This window comes from Chlamydotis macqueenii, chromosome 6, assembly GCF_036417535.1.
Source record: "Chlamydotis macqueenii isolate bChlMac1 chromosome 6, bChlMac1.mat, whole genome shotgun sequence".
Lineage (NCBI taxonomy): Eukaryota > Metazoa > Chordata > Aves > Otidiformes > Otididae > Chlamydotis > Chlamydotis macqueenii.
The window spans coordinates 21,167,582-21,189,857 of NC_141561.1; the positions used below are offsets into that span (position 1 = coordinate 21,167,582).

A 22,276-nucleotide genomic window follows, 5' to 3' on the forward strand; every position below is an offset into this window, starting at 1 on the left:
TTTGTGAGACCACTAAATGTTTGAGGTGCTAGAAGTCCTCCGAGGGTTTGGATGGATTAAGCTTTACTTTTTTGTGCTCTGTTTTGTATTTTTACATGGTTTATTGCCTAAAAAAAATATTATCTTTGTGGGGGTTTTCTGTTGTTTTAGAGGAGGAGAGTTGCTGTTTGTTTGTTGATGTTTGGTTTTGGGGTTTTTTAAACCTAAACCAGAAGCTGTAGTAGGTCAGTAGACAATGTCACAAATATTAAGAAGCTGATCCAAAAGTTCAGAGTGTGTTGGTTTGGGGATCATCCTCTAAATATCTCTTCTTAAACATAACCATCTAGAAGGAATGCGTACCTCTGGCTATGTCAGGAGCAGCATTAATTGGATTAAGTCCCCTTGAGTGAGTCAGAAAGTTGAAGGCTCTCGTGCTGTGTTTGAGGGAGCAGAAAAATGCAATGTAAGGGTAAAACATGGGCAGCTTTAAGTCACAGTGGTTACTTGGGGAACTTAGCAATGCTTCCCATTTAAAAGAAGTAAACATTCAGTATTGTTTAAACTCAGCCTCAGAAATGCTTCTTTGAGCACTTTCACAGTGAACATAATCTTCACAGCCACAGGAAATCATGGCAGCAAAAATAGTTTTCTGTCTCAGCTAACGATTGCAATAGCCCAGCTATGTGCTCACACAGTTCAGTCAGACAGTGGGGATTGAAATGAAGGGAAAACAAGCTGCGTGATGGCAGTTGAAGCCTTCTCATCTTCTCCAGAGCCAAGGCCTGCACCTGTGGAGTTTGCTTTAGGCTTGGTTTGGCTTTCAGCCCAAAGCCTGAGCACAGAGGTCTGTCAGCCACTGCCAGGAGTTGAGCAGCGGGTGACAGAACAGCAAATCTGAAGTTTTACTGAAATTAATTTCTATGGGAAAAACTTCAGAGGTCTACAGTTTCTCTGAAAATAGTTTTCAGAATGCCTGCAGTTGAAGAAACTGGCTGTGTGGTGAGCCCATGGCTAGTTGCTAAATATGAAGGGGGTTTTAACTGCTGTGAAGTGTTGGCATTCTTGCATTACTGTTTGTGGCCCTGACTGTAGCAAATCAGTGGGAAAAGCAGCACTGTAAATGACAGCTACTATTTGGGAAGCAAAAATGGTTGTTATGTTTTTAACGTTTCACTTAGATAACTTTTGATCTTTGCTCATCATTGCTGGGCAGCAGGCACTGGTTTGGTATCAGAGCTGTAAGGGGTGTGCGCTGCCAGGGGCGCGGTGCAAAGCTGGGGACTCTGCAGGAGTGCTTGTGTTCACAGCCCAGCCGGCTGGTTTTCCTGCGAAAGAAATGGAAGAAGGGGAAAACTGCAGGAGCAGAGATGCCTTGTGCCTCTTCAGAGTTATTTCTGGGAGAAGCGTCTCTTTTTCTGGGAGAGCAGCCATGCTGAGCTCACTGTGCTTCACAGCAGGTCCACGGGGAGGACATCGTCTGACACAGCACGAACCTCATGCAGTGGGCTCTGCAAAATATGTATGGGTGTATGTGGGTTGGGGGGGTGCTTTGCTTGAACATTGCTTGAACAATTTGATTTTGTTAGCTGAAGTTTAATTTCACATTTCAGAGCAGAAATTTGGAGGGAAATTTTAAGGACAAAACTCTTCAGGATGAAGGGAAGCTGGTTAGACATGTACATGAAATCAGTGAAATGCTTGCTCGAGTGTCCACTTAAATAGTTTTAGTTGAATTGGGTATGACAGGGTATACCAGATTGGTTGACAGAGGATCTCCAAGGTTTTCTTCCCAACCTTCTTGCGTTCATCTATTTGATCTTTGCCAGTGGATTTTTTTTCTGTTAATTTCAGCAATAAACTTTCTCAAGTAGCAGTAAAAAATGTGGGATACTCCTTGGACTTCTTTTTATGAAACTGGGATTCCAGTTGCGGTATTGAGCCAGCAGAATTTCCCTTTGAAGCCCACAGAAAAGACAGCTAGCTGCCTGGTACAGGGCAGTGGAAGGTCCTTGGTAGCTCTGCTACCACCGGAGTTAGCGGAGTAATGATGCTAAATGTGCTGGGGGCCAATTCCAAGTTTCTTTGTTCTGAATTTTTTTTTTATTGCGGTTTGACCAAGCCAGAAGTTTGTTGAATAGCTTTTGAGGATGTTGTTTAGCAGGAATGAGCAGCTTTTTCTACCAATATTACTTATTCTTTAAGAAGTTAGCACTTTGACCAGCTTGTCTGTCACCTGGTTCCAAGCCTTACTTTATCTTCTGATGCTCAATCCAGGTTAGAGAAAAAGAGGAAAAAAGACCAGTAGTGTATGTTATGTATGCATGTATCACCTTTGTAGTGTTTGAACAGTCGGAGCAAGTTGATTGTCTTTGGCAGACCCCAGTAGCAGCTGGTGGCTCTTGACTGTGAGGTTTTCCTGAAGCTCCAGGAATTCTCCTACAGGGCAATTCGTGGCTTTAGCACAGATCTACAGCAGTGGCAGTGCTTTGGGGGGGTGGGTGGAAAGTTAGACTGGGAAGTCAGTGTTTCTGAATTTGCTTATTTCAAGGAAGAACCTTTTTATTTCCTCTGAGGTGATAGCTGCGGCAAACACTGCAACTAGAGTCTTGCAGACATCCATACAGGCTGGAAAGTCCTGGAGACCCACCATCTAAAACTTAACCATTAACATATATCAAATCCTTTGGACTGCCTTTGAATGCCTCTGTGTAATATTGCATCTCCCAAGAGCAAGCTACAAATGTCCTGAAATATGTTACAAATTTTGCTTGGAGAAATGTGAAATAAAGATGATATTGAGGGGATTTTTAAAACAAGAGAACTCTTTGCTCAGAGTTAAGAGTGAAAGAAGGGCACTGGGAGTGCTAAAAAGTGAGATTAGGTTAAACAGTTTTTCCCTCCTAATATTTTTATTTTCAGTGACAGCCTTCAGACTTTCACTAGATGACATATGTAACCTTGAAATTAAATGGCAAGTTTCCTAGCTGTAGGACTGGCCTAAAAAATTGTTACCCAGATAAAAACTTCCTTTATATTGCTGTCCTTGCTTTTTCTTCCATGTGCGTGATCTGAAGGTTTCTACCAGCACAACTAATGTTTCATGTCAAGTCCTCTCTTTTTGCAGTAACTTGAGGAAACTGCCAGCATGAAAGCTGCGAGACGAGTTGCTAGCGTGACTGAACCCTTGAAGGGATTGGTATTTGTGTCGTGTCAATTGAATAAATTAATCTTTGCAGTGCTGTGGAGGCTACAGGATCAGAGAGCATTTCTGTTCAGCTGAAGTATCACACTTCAAATCTCATTGATGCTCTTACACTCTCCTGTACCCAACTTCTCAGAGGGTTGTTTATGTATGACACAACTTCCTTTCTAAATACTTGTAAAAGTAACTTTGAAGATGAAGGTTTGGGTTAACCTTCTTTTACATAGGAGCGTTTTCAATGTTGAAACCATTCCAGTAATGTCTGAACACACTTCAGTGCCAATTAACCATAAGCTAATAGTTTTGCCAGTGGAGAGAAAGTCATAAGTGCTGTAAAATATGTAATTGAAGATGATTCACACTGCAATATTGCCTCACACTAAGGAAACTAAATCTCATCCTGCTATAAATGTTATTAATAGTACCACACTGGTCTTTATGTCAAGCATATTTGTGCAGTCACTTGAAACCTTGGAAAAAACCCTATTCCTCTAAGAATTTATACTGCATGAGGTTTTGTTTTTATTTCCTTATACTTCCATTGATTCTTCTTTCCTAAGCCACTAATGGATCCAAAAGATAGGGAGATACTCTGTATCTCTTCTTTTGTTGGGGAAGGGAGAAAGACATAGAGGAGAGGTTGGTTTTGTATTACATCTCCTGTTGGTTTCTCTTGATCCTGGCTTCTAGTTTGCCTCTACTTAAAAAGAAAAACTAGAAGCCCAGCAATTATTTTGTGTGTACTTGGGAAAATATGGAATCACCTTTATCAAGGGAACTCTTTGGAAGTGTATGTGTATCTCGCGTATCTATCTGACACAAATGCACTTCCTTAAAAGCAAGAGTGAAGTGCTGTAATCTGCTAAGTGAAATTCCAGCTCGTTGTGGGTGATGCTTTTCATTACTAAAGACTGTAATTGATGTGCAGCACTCTAACATCACTTGCTGAAGTCCTGATAAAATTTGTTATTATCTTTTTTCTAGTGTCTAATAACAAGTGAACCTCCCTGCAATAGGTGTGCAAGTTGTACTCTGTCCTCCATTGTCCTGTTAGCTTTAATGAAACTTTAAAAAACTTAACAATCCTTGAAAATGTTTTTTTTTTCCTTGTATGTTTAGATGAAATTAGCCAGTATTTTCAGAGGGCTAACGGGAGGCCATGAAAAGCAGGCAGACAAGCACAATGGTCGATAACAAAAGTCATAGAATATCAGACCAAAACTTTGCTTCAACTTCTGTTAATGTAACCAGGGTGTGGTGTTTGGGCAGAGCCATAAGAAATCATGTGTTGAACTGTAAAGTATGTAAACCTGATATCCCAGAGTTAATTTCTTGTACCTTTTGCAGGTGGAGATTTACATTTTACCTTTATATATTTACCTATGGAGTACGGTTCCTGAAAAAGGTAGGCACTTATATTATTATGCTTCCATAACACATCACAGATTTGTCAGAAGTCTTGTATAGGTATAATATAAAACACAGGCGTAAAACTTACGTTCATGAAGAATAAAAATTAAAATTTATTTTGCATTCGTAAAGTGAATTGCTCCTGGCATTGGTAAGGAATATAAGTTCTTATCATATTTAATGGGGTAAAAAAAAATGCATCTAGCAACATGCCTAGTTCACTTTCACTTTCATTACTTTTAACTATAGGCATCAAGCTGGCAGTAAGGCTTACCAAAGTATTCATCTCAATTTCTGCATTGTTCTTATTTAAATGCCTCTGGCAGAGGTTGCTTTTTATTAAAAAACAAAATCCATTTGTGTTTTGTAAAATACTATTTTTTGCCCATTCTTTGATATACTGTGGAAAGGACTTTGCATGGAGTTTCCCATCAATGCTGTGTTTCTGGTGATTTAAGCAGAGAAAGATATTGATAGCTTCTAAACACCCTGGCATAGGTCTGTTAACTCTGCCATAGACATAATATGGATTTATGGTGTGCATTGTTTTTACAATGTTATTATTTCTCAAAGCTTTTGTGCAAGTTTGGCCGTGTTTGTGTAATACTGAGAGGTAAAAGGAGGGGAATGTGTGGTCTCAGTACATTAATTAAATCTTATCTTCTTTGTTTTGAACGAAAAATTGACACAAGAAAATGTATCCTAAATGTTTCATGTGCTTTGTAAGTAAAAGTAGCTATTAAAAAAAAAATCCTGGTAATTTTTAAGGTTGCAAATATTGAGACTGTCCCAGGTGCTAGTCAGCTTGATGTGCCTTTGTGGAGGATGGGACGTGAAGTGTGTGTACCAGTCCTCCAAACAGACCAGAGCAGCATGTAGTGTGCAACCTCTCCCTGTCTCTTTGAACGTTTATACTTTGTGTGTACCTCATCCATTAACATGCTGTATGGTCATGATCTGATACTCTGCTTTCTGCCTTTGATTCTGTCCATGTCTGTGGTATGAAATCTGAGAATAGTGCAGGATGTCTTCCTCCCAGTTCAGCATATCACTGAAATTTGAGGAGAGCTGGCTGGCACAGTGTGATTGTTTAAACAAGGTATACCATTGCTTGCTTAACAAGCTTTAACAAGGATTAGTTATGTAATTTTGCTGTAAGTTTACTTTTCAACATGTTTAATTTTTACAAAGAAAACTTGTTCATTATGGAATTGCATATGTATTTTTAATTACTCATCTTTACACAGTGTTGTAAATGAGTCTTGCAAAATTTTACACTATAGTTGTTATTCCAGTGTTCTGCTTCATATGCTCAGGTCTTTCACATGCGAATCTATGTAAATTAACAAAATTATGATTGTAATTGTATTTATATTTACACCATCTCTGTAGTAACATTGTGTAACTAAAAAAAAACTACAGGCTTTTTGCTCTTCATCAGACACCAAAGGTTTTGCTAGGTCCACTTAGAGGAGAAATCTAGTTTTGCAGGGAATAAAATCCAGACCCCAAAATCAGGAGGGAGACACTTCTTTCAGAATATATTTTTAGAAGGGAGACTGTATTTTGGTGCTTTTGAAATGAACAGAATCATTCAAGGTTGATTGGTTTGTTTGTTTCTGGATAGTTAAGATCCCTGGTTGGAGAAAGCTGGTTTTGCCATCTTGAGTGGAAAGTGCTCCTTATTAGTTGGTCTTATGACTTTTGCTCTCACGAGGTACTCCCTTTGGAAAAGTGAAACAACTCAATTGTACAAAAGGCTCTCCCTAAAACACTATGCCCAATGCATTGCCTCTTTTGTAGTTTCTTTGTTGGCTCTTGAATTGACAGGCAACAAAATACTCCGACTTCTGTGTCATTGTCCTTCCCTCCCAACCTGATGTAGTCTCCTTGCAACCTGCCACTCCTTTGCTCTGCTGCATATGTTGCTGACTTGATGGTTGGTTTGTTCACATTTGGCTCTCTTAAATGTTCCTTCCGTAGTTTGAGGGTGAAATTCATTTTTACCTACAAGACTGGCATGGAGCCTACCAATTACTTAAGCACCACTTTGAGCTAGTTTAGAGATCGTTTGCTTTGTGCTGGCCCTTTGCCTAGAGGTGAAATTCACCTTTTAGGTTCTTTCTGAAAACACTTTTCTTGTAATGCCCACAGCACATGAATCATTGCTACTTTGTCTTCTACTGTCACCTTCGCTTTTTGCTGCATAAAGCAATATTACTGCATCGGTGCAGTATCAGCGGAAAGGTGGATGTCTGTGTTTCCTTGTGCCCACCAAATTACTCAAGGAAGATCTAACCAGGATACTCTGGCAAACCACCATTCGTGCAAAGACTGTCATTAGGTCTTTGGTGGTTTTGTAGAGCTGACAAGCTTATCTGGCTTTTTGGCAAGATATGGTCAAGCTTAATAACAAGTAATTAGTTAGCAGACTTATCAACTCTGTTTTAGTTCTGAAAGTGTGATACTGTCAGCATGGCACACATGCTGCAACAGAACCTATCAACCTGTATGTTTTAAATAAGTTTTTGTCTTAGTGGTGTCTGCAAGACACTGTAGATTGGACCCTTTTGCTGAATAAAGTCCACCATGAACTCAGGAAAATCCTTCAGGCGCGGAAGGCAGAGGATTGGCAGCAGGGTGTCCTGCATGTGGCTGTTTGTTGTAGGCAATGGTATCATGATCAGGCTCTGATATTGTGTATCATGGTTTTTAGCAATGTAAAATGCACAAAACCTCATGCTTCCTCCCTCTATCCATATGGACATCTGCTTTTCACAGCCTCTGGGTCATACAACAGCTGCTTCACAGCACTCTCCCCCACCTCCTGCCAACTCCACCACTGAACTCTCAAGGCAGGAGACCTTTATGGAGTCTGTACTGATCTTGTCCTTGGTGCCTCCTGACTCAAATGGGTGTATCTTGTCAACTTTGCCTTTGTTGTGATAACACATCACTCATGAAATGACATTGTATGAACAAAATTCTTTCTTATAATGCCAACACCATATCCAGCTGCTTTGATTGTTTCCCTTTTCTTGGGCCTAAAGAAACACTAGAAGTGCAACTTCTAGGATTGGTGTCTGCCTTCTTCAGTCAGGAGGTGATTTTAACTGCAGGGTGCAGCTGTGTGATTGGTATGTCTTATAAATGTTTGCAATATCAAGGAAATACATGGCCCTTTCAAAAAGTTGCAGTGAAGTGAGAGAATTAAGTCTTTGGTAAGAGAGTAGACAAGGCAAGGGAGTTGTTTTCTTACTCACAAATGGACCACACTTAGAGGAGTAGCTCACAGCCTTCCAGATATGCAGCCGAACCGTTGCATCACCTACAAGTTGTGTCTTAATATGTATGCATAAGAGACCAACAGACTTCAGCAAAATTTTTACCATAGTTATTAGTATTTATTCATACTAGACATTCCTCCCTTCCCCAGATCCTGTGTGCCTTCAGCCTTTTTTTTTTCCCACTTTCCTTGCATCAAAATAAGTAAATTACTGTTACAGAGCTGCAAAGTTTAATTGTATTAGGGGGTTTGCTGTCACTGTCTGTAACTAGTGAAGTAATTAATAACATTTCAATGTCAAAGCATCTGAAAGATTAAATTGTTTCATTGGTCTTGGTTTCTTTTTAAAATGTTCCTTATAAATTTGTACTTCTCCTTAAAGTCCTCTCTAACCCTTTAAATTGTAGCTATCTTATTTGTATTACCAAGTGGTGGAACAGTGGGATGAGACTTTCTGCTTTCCAAAGTGTTTCTCATTGTTGAAGTGAAATGTATGTTTGTCTCTGTTCTTCCAAACCAGAACTTTCAATTTGATTAAAATAAACTGTTAACTTTCTAGGTAATGAGTGTAAAGCAGACACTGGGAGATTGATGGGTTTGTCACTCCACCCCAGCGCCCTGTAGCACTGTGTTTCAGGACATGCCCTGCAGTCAGGAGCACTCTCTGCTCCAGGCTGAACTCCCACCTTCCACAGACTTAGTGATGCAGGATGCTCTGTCCTCCTTCCTAGCATGGTGGCTTATGCGCTGAGAGGTTGAAACAGGTCATCGTAATTCAAATTTGAAGTCACCTCTGTCATTTCTGATACTTTATGAGAAGAGGGATTGATGTAAATGTAGGTTAGAGTTCAAGCCAGTTAACTTTCTACCTCCAATATTATCTTTTTTAAGGGCAGTTTTGATGATTATTGTTTTTCTGTGACTGAGACACCAACTTTCAAGGAGAACGTGAAACTTTCCTTCATTACTCATTGCCAGCTCCAATACTTACTTAGGAGTTGGCATAATAACCAGCATGCCCAGAAGCACGTTCTTTTACCCTGTTAATAAAGATAGTAGAGTGTTCTTTGTATATTTATGAATCACTAAGATTTGAAGCATAAAAGATAAATAACCAATCATTTATTTCCACTCTAATCATATATATGCAACATCTTCCCCTTTCTGACTGCGGCTGAGATTTTTCAGCACTACCATTTGTTTCATTTGCATGTCTACAAAACACTTCCTTGCAGAGCACCACACCAGTATTGGTGCCAACAAGATGTGTAGTGCCAGTGACATTGCTTTGCTTATCTCTAACATAGGAACAAGATAACATTTTTGTTTTCTTCAGTAATATTTGCAATTAAATCAATAGTGGCTTGGCTCATTAAGAGTTAATGGTCTGATTGTGCTCCCATTAAATGGAAATATTAGCATTAGCGTTGGCAATAAAGAAACAGGTGAGGAGTTCAGGATTGGCTTGTTACTTGCTTGCTGATCCTTGGTGCTAAGCAATATCTGTATAATGCTGTAGAGTGAAAAACCTTTACAAACATCTGGAAGCAAAGCTTCCAGGTGACATATGGTGACTTTTCACATTCAATTGCCTTCCTTTAATTGCCCATGAAAATTACAAACTCACAAAGAGCGTGAAGTCCCTGCAGTAAGAGTCTTGTGCAGTCTATATGAAGACTTGGAAACCTGAAGTTGCATGGCAGTATCCTACTGGCAAGAGGACCATCTGTCTGGATAAGTAAATAACTTTTGATTTGCTCTTTTTCAAAGTGTTTAAGTAAGGCTGATGATGCGAGGAAACTGTAGCTGTGTTTAAAAAATGCCAGGTGCAACAAGCTTCTGTACATACGCAGCTGACTGAGTATCAGCTCTGTGTCTCCCTTCCTAAGGAGTCATCCCCGACCGCAGAACTGTCTGACACGTAATTGAACTGCTAGTGGTGTAGATAGAGTGCAAAACAACAGGAAAACCATACTGAAGTGTAAATTTGACTCCAAAACCCTACTCAAGTGACATAAATGTATGGAAGGCAGCTAGAAAAATAGCAGTGTAGTATGGAGAAAAAAAAAAAAACCAACCCAGCAGGTAGAGCTCCACTTCTGCTGTTATGAAAGTTCCTTTTTCTTGAAACTATAGGATGTTTCAAAAGAAGAAAATGAAGTGCTTGTCCTTTTGTGTGCGCTAAGCGCTGAGCTAGCTGTTACTGTGTGACAGCAGGAGGTGCTCTGTGAGTGGCCTGCAGTTTCGATGTGCGCTGAGAGAGAACTGACTCCTAATGCTTTGCTGTGAACGAGGGTGCTTCATTCTGCTGCTCGGTTGAGTTGGCGTGTTCTTTGCCTCTTTTTGGAACAAAATAGCAACAGCGATACAAGCAAATGTTACAGCCTCGGGAGAGTAGTATAACATTTGTAAATGCTATTTTGGATTGCTTATAGTCAAGAATTTTAGAGGCTAAAGTCAGACCACATTAATTTGAAACACAGAAAAAGAACTTGTCACTTCATGGTGTGGTGACTGGTTTTTGACATCATTTCTGTATTACAGTTCCCCTGTATCTCCTCATTATTGAGAGTGTTAATGTTAGAGGAAGTAAATAGTTGTTGATACACACAACAGCTTCATATAATTGTTGTACTTGGGGAAAGAGGCATCTCTGTGGTGAAGGTCTGTGAGTTCATATCTCTGTAGGAAATAAGACTGGGACACAGGAACAATGGGACGTTTACCTGGAGTGGTGTCTCATTTGCCATTCTGGTTCTGGAAGTTTCCTGTTATTTATCTTTCTATCAATTTTGCAGCTTTTGTTTTGGTATTAAACTATTTAATAGCTTCACTGTATGCTGGAATGTATGTCTTACCTCTATTCTGTCACTGATACTTCATCTTCAGTTTTCTTTCCAAATAACCTGTGGTCTGTTCTGGATGCGATCATATGTTCAGATGTCGTTAAATTTGTCTCCATTTATTTTAGATGTTAAATAAAACAATTTTGCAAACACTGGCATACACTTCCTTCTTAAAGGAAACGTGTGTCTCAGTTTCTGGTCACTCAGCTGGTAGGTTACTGATGACTTATTTTAGTCAGATTCAGGACAGGATAAAATGCAACTACTGTCCCTCTATTTGCTCTGGTTAGTCATGGTAAGATGTTTTGAAAGACCTCCAGGAGGTGGTGGACTCTTACTTTTGGTCAAAGTGATAATACAGCCCAAATGCTCCCAGAAAGGTGAGGAGTTACTATTAGTGTAAAATCACTACAGCACGTCTGTGTGCATTTATACCATTTAATCTTTCCTTTAAACAGAAACTTTTCTTAAAAGACAAAGGGATTAAAACCACACACTGCTGGCATTATCCCAAAGTTATCTCCAGTGTTGGAAAATTCAGGTTGAATTGAGTCACTCTTGCTATTTGAAAGAGCAAGGATGTGTTTTCTCTGTTATGAAAGCCAGACTTGGCTGTACTCTGTTCACCTGTTTCTTTCTCAGCCGTATAGAGTCTCAGCAGGCTCATGGGATGCTCAGCATACATTATAAACACTTCCCTGCACTGACTCAGTAAAGCATCTTAATTCAGTCACAAATTACTTTGATAAATAAACAATGGAGGTTGTAGTTTCACAGTTGCATGTGAGATCTTTTTGACACCGGTGCTGTTTTTTTCTTAATTGTTCCCCTAAGAGCTGAGTTTTAGCACATGGAGTAATGCAGGGGTACAGGTTTGGTTGGTTACTTGTTTGTAAGTGTGTTTACTCGGACTTCTGGATTTTCATTTGGATCAGGACTGTGAAATTGCCTTTTCATAATCTCAAAACAAACATCATGCTGCAGTTTAAATGAGATTTTAATTAGAATTATATTGTTCTGGAGGAAATAACAAAAAAAGTTGGAATACAGAAATTAATAGTTTCAAATTCTTCACACAAGTCCTCTATAGTGCAAGGAGAACATCTTTCATGGGGACTCTTGACAAATACTGTAATTAGAAATAAAGAATAAATTTATTTTACTCTATATTGTATGGGAATTATAAGAGGACAACATCTCTTCCTGCTGGAAGCTATCCTGCACCAAAGATCACCTGTAATAGCTGAGTCGCCTAAGGCAGCCGTTGGTAGCTGTGACTTTTTTAACTTTTTGGATTAATGTTACTGTGAAGATTCATAATGGGTAACAATCAGTTTTGTAGATCTAAACTGTGTTTAAAAAAAAATGTACTGCAAAACAGGAGCACCTCCAAACTGAAAATAAATTGCTGTATTGAAAATATCCAGTGCCCTAGACAGTTTTTGGTCTTTCGGGCAGTAGAACAGACTTGACTGTTGTATAAGTTTCTCAGCTATTGTAAAGCTATTCACAGAACTTCTTGCGTGTTACTTATGTAATTTAGAGCAGAAAAAATGGAGCTGCATTAGAATGGTCAGTATTTCATTTATATTATATATATGGTCAGTATTTCCATCTCTTCTTGCCATATCTGCTGCATTTACTTTTTCATTAAGCTAATGCTTCTGGATATTTTGCAGAACAGAATAATACAAGAAACGCAGCATCTTGGAAATATTCACACCACTGTTTGGAATACATCTGATTGGCTGATTCTTAGAACGAGACTACTTAAACCAGGCTAAAATTTTCTGGTTTTCATGGTTTTTAATACCAAAGCATGAGTTTGTGAAATATCTACCACCTTGGTTGAAACCAGAACTGACTCTGGAAAACAACAATGTGGCAAGAGCTGTAAGCAGGAGGTTTGCCTCCAGAGCCCTTGCTGCTGCCCTCTGTTTCCTTCATTCTTGAAATATTTGAAGCAGGCATTCATTTGGACACTTTTTCTAGTCTGGTCTGCATCTGTTGTGATGTTTCCCTCCCACATTGTACTTAAAAGGTTGTTATATTATTTATTACGGAAACCTTGTCATTACTTTTGTTCAGTGAGCTTATCTGCCCAATACTGGGTAAATACTCCCGTTTGAACGAAGAAGGTCAGAGGCCACTGTGGAGCCCTTTTAACACAATGCTGACATTTGATATTTTACTGTGCTATTAACAGAGGGATAATGTGATACGTATGCCACTGAGGAAGGAAATGAAGCCTGCCTTTGACAGATTGTACTTGCTGTAAAATTTATTTAGGCTCTATTTTTCTTGATTACTTTTTTTTTAAATCAGAAAACAAATTGCTGAGTATCTGTAAGTGATGAAAATTGTTAAGCTAAAATAATTTTGGCTGTTTAAGTCCAATCATACTCTTATTCCTTTCCATGAAAGGAGGAATGAGCATTAAGTGCTAAACAATTTCTAATTAACTGTGCAAGCAGGAAAGAGCACTTGTGCTACAGTCTCCTGAAGGATGCAGTTGTGAAAAAGGGGAAATGATATATTACATTTTTAAATAAGCATCATGAGTGGACAAGGTTTCCAGTAAGACCAAAGTTAGATCCCATCTAATGGAAAATAAATTTGTTTCAGATATCTCTTCAAAAGGGCATAAAAATTGTTGGGAGCATTTAGGAGAGATGAATAGAATGCTTTGGATGTCTGAGATACAAATCATGAGTCATGCTGTGAGAAAGATCAAAGTCAGTGGAGAAACTTAATTTTAAATGACTCCAGCACTTCAGTGTACATTAACGAAGAAAACGAATGCATTTTGGACAGTGAGAATTCATAAGAGAAGGCCTCTCGGCATAGGAAGTAATTTATTATGTGAGCTGTTTGAAGTTAAGATAATAACTGAATCAGGCAAAAGAGGACAAAGCTAAGCTGGCTGGCAGAATTTATTTGTGGCTGAAAAGAAACAAAGTTTTTGAAAGAAACAAGCAAAAGGAGATATCAGTGATATTCCTAATTCAGTAATAGGACACTGATGGCAACAGGACTTTCAATGTGAACAATGGGGACAAATTTAACATAAGCATGGTGAGGAAAAGCAATGCACTAATTTAAAAAATACATCCAGAAGTAACTTTCATGTTATCTACTTGGAATCCAGCTTGTGGGTATTTAATAACATCAGAGTAATAAGTGAATGCTCTGTAATCAGCAATTTGGAGAGTTAAGCTGGTGCTGAGCAATGCACAGCATCTTTACTGTACGTTACAGTGTTGGTCTGGCTGGTGGAAGAGGGGCCACCAGGCCTTGTGTCCCCACGTGGATTGGTTGCCAATTTTGACTTCAGCACAGTATTCATTTTCTTGGCAGCACAACTTTCTGAAAGATACAAATTTTTCAGTATCCTATACATAAAAATGGAAGATTTAGAGGAGATATTTCCCAAAGTGTTTCATTTAGGTAATTTTGTGATAAAAATAGTTTTCATTCATCTGGAAACCACGGTGGCTCATTCATACCTGTAGCAAAGTATTCAGCACAGTGCTCCTCTGTTGCCAGGAGCTTTTCATGTTTTGCTATTCAGATGAGTGAAGCAGTCCTGTTTTCCACAGCTAATTAAACCTGAGCAAAGAGCACACGTTACGATGTAAGAGCTGGTGATTAATAATATGGCAGGTGCTTTGAGTTGCTGTCATTGAGTTGAATTCACTGTTGAGGCAGTGACATGGAGCAGGACAGTGTATCCTTGTTGAAGCCAGCATAGCCTTTAGAACAGTACGTATTTTTACACTGTAAGGGTTTTGAGTCATAAAGCTGCTTCACTTTACCCTTAAAGTTGTAGGGAAAAGAAGCTTGCCAGTTAAATAAATATATTATCGCTGAGCATTTTTTTTTTATCGTATACTATTCCCTTCCAGTGTTAGCCCATTACACCTCTCAGAGCTTGCTCATTTTTCCTGGCTGTTGATGGTCTTGGCTGTTGGCTACTGAACAATGACAGAAGTTAGCATGGGGAAATACTGCTTTACAGTCAAATATAATTCAGAGTTTTGCTTCTGTTTTTTAACTGCTATTATACCACATGTGACTTAGGGAGTTTCACCAGGCATTTTTGGGTTTTGTTTGTTGTTGTCCCACCCGATCACCAAGGTTTGTAGACTCAAGAAACAAAGGAAGGGCAAACTGTCTCCTCTTGCCCAGTCACTTTAGGTTTTTCCTGTGCCCAGAATTTACTGTTTATGGTTTTATACTAAGACGTAATACAAATTTAGCAGTTGAAATACATAAGCATAGTTCCTCTGCTCTCATCTCTACTGGCCACTCTTACTGCTAATTGTTTTAATAGATCAGTTGCAGAGAAACATCACAAGTTATGTCTGAGTAGATCATCCGGAGGATGGATCTACTCAGAATGGAAACAACAAAAGCTTTGTTTCTGTGCACTTCCTCAGCCATAGGAGAGGGTGAAAAACAGAGAGGAAATGGATGCAAAATTTCATGTAGGCTTAGACATTTTTATAGGCTTGGGAAATTATTTTTACTGTCTTCCTTTGCTCTAGTGAAGTAAATGTTATCATGGACACTGACTCAGACTGAGCAGGAAAGAATTCCTTACAAACTGTGGTTTTGTATTAAAAGTAATTAACATTTCCCCCCACTCTAATTCTGTTAGAGGAAAATACAATAGGAGAGAGATTTTCTCATTGGGTTTTTTCCAGGCAATACTTAGTACTTGTGACATGATTAAATACACCAAGGAGTAGTTCAGTAGTAAAGACACCTTGCTGCAATGTGCCTATAAAAGGTACAGCAAAACACAGCAGCTGGAAGAGTGGAAGGTGGAGGGGGCTTTTGTTTTTTCGCTATACAACTTTTTTCCAGTAGGCAGTGTAGGTTCATAAATACCACAGTCTTAGAGATCTGGTTTTGTGTGTGAAGTTGTACCTTGGTGCTCACTTAGTAAGGAGCTGGTTTGTTGCTATTATTAAAAATTGACTCTGTCTCCCTTTGTGGGCTGCATGCAGTGATGGAACATGTGATAGATTATACAGATATACAGGAGGCAAGCCCTTATGGCACACAATGAATCCTGCAAAGGAAAGCAGCTCCCTGGGGATTGCCAAAAGTTAGCATCAGGAGTACGATGAAGGACGTGATAAACACTTTCCATCAGCACATGGCATGGAAGTTAGCAGCTGGCCAAAGTCAGACAGATGCACTCTCTGGCAGAGCAGCCACAGATAGGAGCTGTAATTACAGAAAGTAGATACATCATGATGAGTTTAATTATTAACCACTTTCCTGTATGCCTTTGAGTAACTGTCGTATCAGAGCACAGAGCGCTGGCAACACTGGAGCTTTGTTGCGTCCTGTAGAAACCCTGAAGTTGCATCCTGTAGAAAAATGAGGAGTGCCCAGAAGTCATGCAGCGATATAGTGATCTACCAGGAGTGAACTGCCCTATTTATTTTTTTAATAATTTGCTCTTGGGATTTTTGCTGGTCTCTTAAAGGTATAGTTTTATACAGCTCACCCTCCTACCAAGACACAGTTTGCCAAGTGTAAACCTCTGTACTCTCTCTTTACAAACTAATTCCAGACCTACAGTTGCATGTTGTCTGTTTTAATAAAATAAATCCATAAATATCCTGTTAGACGCAAATTCTAGGCTAATTGATGTGGTCTGGCTCTGTGATCAAAAAATACAAGGCATCTGTAAAGCTAAAGGGTTTACAGCTGCTTTGCTCCGCCAAAGTGTTATCAGGCATCTGGAGTGTTTGGCTGGATGTGTTCACTACTCTTTATGCACTCCTCTTACTGTGTAGGTAGAGTGATTGCAAAATATGTTGAGTGGTGTCACTGGGAAACCTGTTACCCGCTAGTGAATAGGGACTTTAGCCTGGCTTCTACAATATTCATATAGACCTTCAGCACTGCCCAACTTGCTCATGACAAAACAGTTCTTGAAAATGTTACCATTACACATTAAGGCAACAGTTTTTTAAAGTTTGCTTACTACAAAGCAACTAGCAGGGATAGCGTCAGAGGAAGAAGGTATGCACCTGAGAGTAAATTTGTTGGTGGCTGGGCCTGGTTAGGGAACTGGTGGCCGGCTGGTCAGAGCAGGAGGAGGAGGCGCGACAGCTGCCAGCTTCTCCCTCTGGAGTGTTCTTCACTTCTGTTCAATGCGTGCGATGCCTCAATAATAGGACCCTTCCACGTTCTCTGGGATTATCTGTTCCTTCTTCATTTTCCATATAATTTGAAAGTTGAAATTACACATTTATTGGCACAAGACATAAACACCAGATCTCTGTACATCATCTTTTTAAAGGGAAAAGTGGATGTATGTGATACATGGAGCTTACTCTGCCTTTCCGGAGAAGATTTTATGTAAATAAATCCAAACTTGAATTCGTATTTTTTCTAAAAATATTTTTGTGCTCACACATACATTTGCATTTGAAATGTCAAGTGCATCTTCCAGTGATTGTTGTTAAATTTGGCCTTTTATGCATCCTTCTGTGTGCTTTATAGTTTCCAATTAGTAGAAGTATCATTTTTAATTATATTTGGAAATCAGCAATGCAGATTGCTGAGAGGAAGGGCTGGGTGTTCTTCGTTGTAAAAGCATATTTCCTCCTAACACCTTTTTTCTGCAGACGCAAAGCACTAAGCTCCGAGAAGAAAACAGTTCTGCAGAAGCATGTAACAGCTTGTTTAGTCATTGTATATGAGAAGAGAACCTCAGGAGGTTCATCAGCCATGTGTCACATTGTCTTCACTTCTGTTGTCAGCTGTGCCAAGAAATACGAATGACTGGTTCGGGTTGGGTCTGTGAAGAATTTATGAAAATGCTACTCCTAGTGTGAGAAGCAACTCCATCCCAAACCAAATAATCAGTCACGGGAAGGAAGAAGATGCCAAAGTTGATGCAAAATAGTAGCCACGGATTTTGTTATTTTGCTGAGTTCTCTTTGTTTTCAGCATAATGTTTTGTCGGAACTTAGTGATTTTGTGGGTAGAGGGAAGTATACTTAATTTTGATGTGTAGGTAACTAAACACTGGTGCTTGCAGAGAGTCAGTTTATTCTGCAATTCTTCCTGACATAAACGATACCAGCCAGTGCTGTTGGCATCGTTTTCTCCTGACGTTGTGCCCTCAATGCCTGTCACAGGTGGCCAGTAGAGACTGGAAACTGTCTGATGTATTTTTTAAATCAGAGAAACTTTAGTATGATGAATGCTTAAGTAGTAGCAAAAGATATAAGACAATAGCAAGGGATGATGTTAACATGGTTTACATCCTGTCTTATCCAGGGTATTTTTTCAGAGAATATCAAGAAAAAACACATTTCTGTGTAATCAGAGGAAGTTCCCAAGACATCATAAATCTGAAGCCCTTGGAGCCCAGGCAAACTTAGTGGAAGATGGCAGAAACTTTGAAAAGCTGACTCAAAACATTCTGGTTGTTTCTTTATAAATCTTCTAAAAATTAAGGAAAATGAGGAAGTGTTTCATTTTCTTTATACTGGAGAGAAAAAATGCTGCAAAATATTGATACTTGTGAAAAAAGAAAGGCCACTTTCTGTGACTTGTAAAACTGTGACTTGTTTTACAACAATTAATACCAATGAGTTTTCCTCTACATGAGAAATTAGATTCGGTCTAGGACTGGGTTCATTGTGGAGGTGAGAGGGGAAGACTGTGCTTAAACCAAGCTCTTTCTCTGCCTCTTCCCTAAAATCCTCCAGGGCAAGCATAAACAAAGTCCCTTACTGCTATAACTGCTGAAGTCAACTCAGAGATGCCAAGGCAAGTCAGAGGGAGAGGAGACTGGAGAGGAAAGAGGGGTAAGAATGTGGTGTACGTGCCTTGGTGTATTAGCCACCGTTGCCCTCATAGCATCCATTAGGTTTCTGAACAGCTACTCAGAAGCATTTTGTTTTTTTTTTTTTAGATGGCATTGTGGCTTTCAGAGCCTTGTGTGGCTTAGAAGAGGCAGATGTTCTGCAATGTATTGGTTGGTATTATGTTGTTCATCGGTTTGTGGTATCTTTTCAGGCTTTGTGGTTATGATTTCCTTCACTAAGGCCTATGTTATTTAGAATTCAGCTTTTTAATTGCACATAAACCTCTGTACCTGCAGCTCCTACAGCAGGCATCTCTCTGAAGCCATAAGATGTCATAACGTTTCATAGAATCATAAAATTGTTAGAGTTGGAAGGGACCTTCAAAGGTCATCTAGTCCAACCCCCCTGCAAGGAGCAGGGACATCCCCAACTAGATCAGGTTGCTCAGAGCCTCATCCAGCCTGGCCTTGAACGTTTCCAGGGATGGGGCTTCCACCACCTCTCTGGGCAACCTGCTCCTGTGTTCTACAACTTGCATTGTAAAAATTTTTTCCTAATATCCAATCTGAATCTACCTCCCTCTGTTTTAAAGCCATTACCCCTCTTGTCCTGTCGCAACAGGCCCTGCTAAAGAGTTTCTCCCCATCCTCCATGTAGGCCCCCCTGAAGTACTGGAAGACCGCTATAAGGTCTCCCTGGAGCCTCCTCTTCTCCAGGCTGAACAGCCCCAACTCTCTCAGCCTGTCCTTGTAGGAGAGGTGCCCCAGCCCTCTGATCATCTTCATGGCCCTTCTCTGGACCTTCTCCAACTGGTCCATGTCCTTCTTATGTTGGGGGCTCCAGAACTGGACACAGTACTCCAGGTGGGGTCTCACCAGGGCAGAGTAGAGGGGGAGAATCACCTCCCTCGACCTGCTGGCCACGCTCCTCTTGATGCAGCCCAGGATGCGGTTGGCCTTCTGGACCGCAAGGGCACATTGCCTGCTCACATCGAGCTTCTCGTCCACTGGCACTCCCAAGTCCTTCTCCTCGGGGCTGCTCTCAATCCATTCCCCACCCAGCCTGTATTTGTGCCTGGGATTGCCATGACCCAGGTGCAGGACCTTGCACTTGGCCTGGTTGAACTTCATGAGGTTGGCACGGGCCCACCTCTCCAGCCTGTCAAGGTCCCTCTGGATGGCATCCCTCCCTTCCAGCGTGTTGACGGCACCACACAACTTGGTGTCATCGGCAAACTTGCTGAGGGTGCACTCTATCCCACTGTCCATGTCGCTGACAAAGATGTTGAACAGGGTCAGGCCCATCACGGACCCCTGAGGGATGCCACTCGTGACCGGTCCTATCTTTGAAGGAGATAAATGTACATTTTTTTGCTAGCACCTGTAATTTAGGTAGCAAAATAATTGGATAGGAGCATCTGTTATATCATGTTGCATCTGATATGAAAGACAGTTACAGCTTTTCAAACTTGGCTAAAACTATGAATTATCCTACAATATTTGGATGGATCTAATTTAGACACCTGTCAGACAAAATATTTTAGATTCTGTATGTTAGTAACACTTATAAAGGGGGGTATGGCTGTTTACAAAGACCTTTTTTTTTTTGTTGCATGAAATTAGAACTCACTTAGCACAGTAACTACTGTGGAGATGTTTCAACAAATGAATTGCTTGCATGAAATGATTATTCCTAACAGAGAGAAGGAGAAATTTGGATGGACTTTAATCATTCTTAACAGCATCGTTGTGAGAGGCATATCAGAAACTCTTAAGAGGTTTGTTATTGGTATACCACTCAGGTTATTGTGAGAGTTATTCCTTTCTGTTTCAGGAGTATTGTGGGTATGGGTGTGTGAGTTTAATTTTATCTTATTTTCTGTGTGAAGGAGACATAAAAAAAAAAAACTAGGAGGAGCCTGTAGTAATCTTATTACATCACTGTTAACCAGCGAAGGCTGTAAGGACCCTCTATAAGACAAATCACAATTAGAACTTAAGTATCAGTTGGGAATTGGGCTGTAATTGTGGCTAGCATTTATCCTGTCTTTTGATATGGTACAAATCTTATAAAGACTCTACTAGCCTCTTCTCAGCCTGGGGCTTTAACATTCAGGTTAGTGTTCATTTTATTTTGTTTGATGCTCACCCATTGTATTTTACACGAGTTGCTATTATGCTTTACCTGAGCTGAAGTGCTCCACCTGATGGCGAAAAGAAGAAAAAGCCATTTCTCATGCAGTGAGGATTTGTTTGAAAAAAATGTGATCTAGTGGCAGCACTTAATGTTGTGAGGGTATGCGTGCCTTAATCCAGGAGACCTGCTAATGATGTTCTGCCTCTGTTATACTTGGATGTAGAACAGTGAAGGTTATGTAAAGGAATTGCACAAAGATCTTGAATTCATTATTTTCTTTCACATTTCTAGTGAGATACCCAGTGGGTAGGTACTTGCACTGTAGACATGTGCTTCTCAAAGTCCAGATGCTGCCAGAACCTGAGATGCAGCTATGCTTTGCAAGACATGCATATCTGAAAGGAGTTGTTCCTGCTCATGCACAGAAAGGGAACTGTGGCTGCTTGGTAGCTGTTGAATTGGTCATGTTCTTATTACCTAATGTGAAATTACTTCATAGTTGAGTATGTTGGGTAGAAGAGCTTGCCCATATGGTGTTTTCCATCTCAAGTCCATTTAGTTGCACAGAAAAGGAGGTAAAAACTAAAGAACTCTGAAACAAATAACTTGCTTACAAAAAAAAAGAAAGATTTTAAAGGCTCTCTTGTGGCATTGAGAGAGAAAAAAACGTAAATCTTGTGCAAGCAGCAAAGAAACAGGAAGTATAACGGAGCTGCGTGTCCCCGAGTCTTTTAGTTTGCCCCGCTTTTTGCAATGCAAGAGTCTGTAAATGCATGCAACACTAAATTTGTCTCTGGCACCTTTCATATTGCCCTAAGGTATCAGAGTATTTTCCATGTGATAGCAAAATCTATCACCTCTGGATGGTCATGTTTTCAGCCAGGAAAGCAGAAGGTATGATTTGCTGTCTTGAGCTGATGTGGCTGGAATGAAGGATGGATCCTGTATGGAAGGATGCTTATATGTAATAGCCCATGCAAGGACATTCTCTAAAATATTTGAGCAGCTGAAGGCCAAGTTTTCCCATGCTGTTGAGAAGGTAATGTGAGATTTGACCACCCAAGCACAAACTGATTACGTTCAGCCTGCACTCCTGCAAAAGCTATTCATATAAACTCATGGTGCACCAACCAAACATCTCTGTGAACAGGCAGGTTGCTCTAATTCATGCTGTGAAACTTGGAGGAATTTCCTTGTTGCATTCATTTTTCATAGTCTCTATGAAAAATTGCAAATTTTAAGCTGTTTCTCTATTTTTGTCCTTCATTTGTATTAACCGTATACACTTACATTGCCCAAAATGGTGTGTGTACAGACCTTTTTTTTTTTTTTTTTTTTCTCAGACACCCTGGCTCTGGAATACCAGACAGTGCTGGAACGGGTACCCATATCAGGTAAAAGTTACAGTGCTGCCTAAAAACAAACATGATGCCTCTGCAGAGCTCAGTTTTTATTATGGTGGAGCTTTGTGTCAATGTGTTAGTATGAGCTATTTGTCATTTCAGAACATTGATAGATGCATCACATCTTCCTTCAGTTCAGGACAGGAAAGATTAAGGTAGCTGTCACATCT

General features: G+C 39.9%; 1 protein-coding gene across 2 annotated transcripts in view; it reads left to right on the forward strand.

The window, feature by feature from the left end:
* CERS6 (ceramide synthase 6) overlaps window positions 1–22,276 on the forward strand; it is a 113,369-nt gene that overhangs the window by 55,831 nt on the left and 35,262 nt on the right. Inside the window, exons 4-5 of one of the 2 annotated variants that reach the window (XM_086751436.1) lie at window positions 4,532–4,589; window positions 22,047–22,097. In XM_086751436.1, coding sequence (XP_086607562.1) covers window positions 4,532–4,589; window positions 22,047–22,097 — 109 coding nt within the window. The remainder of the gene's footprint in view (window positions 1–4,531; window positions 4,590–22,046; window positions 22,098–22,276) is intronic. The other variant, XM_086751437.1, reaches the window with a different exon arrangement.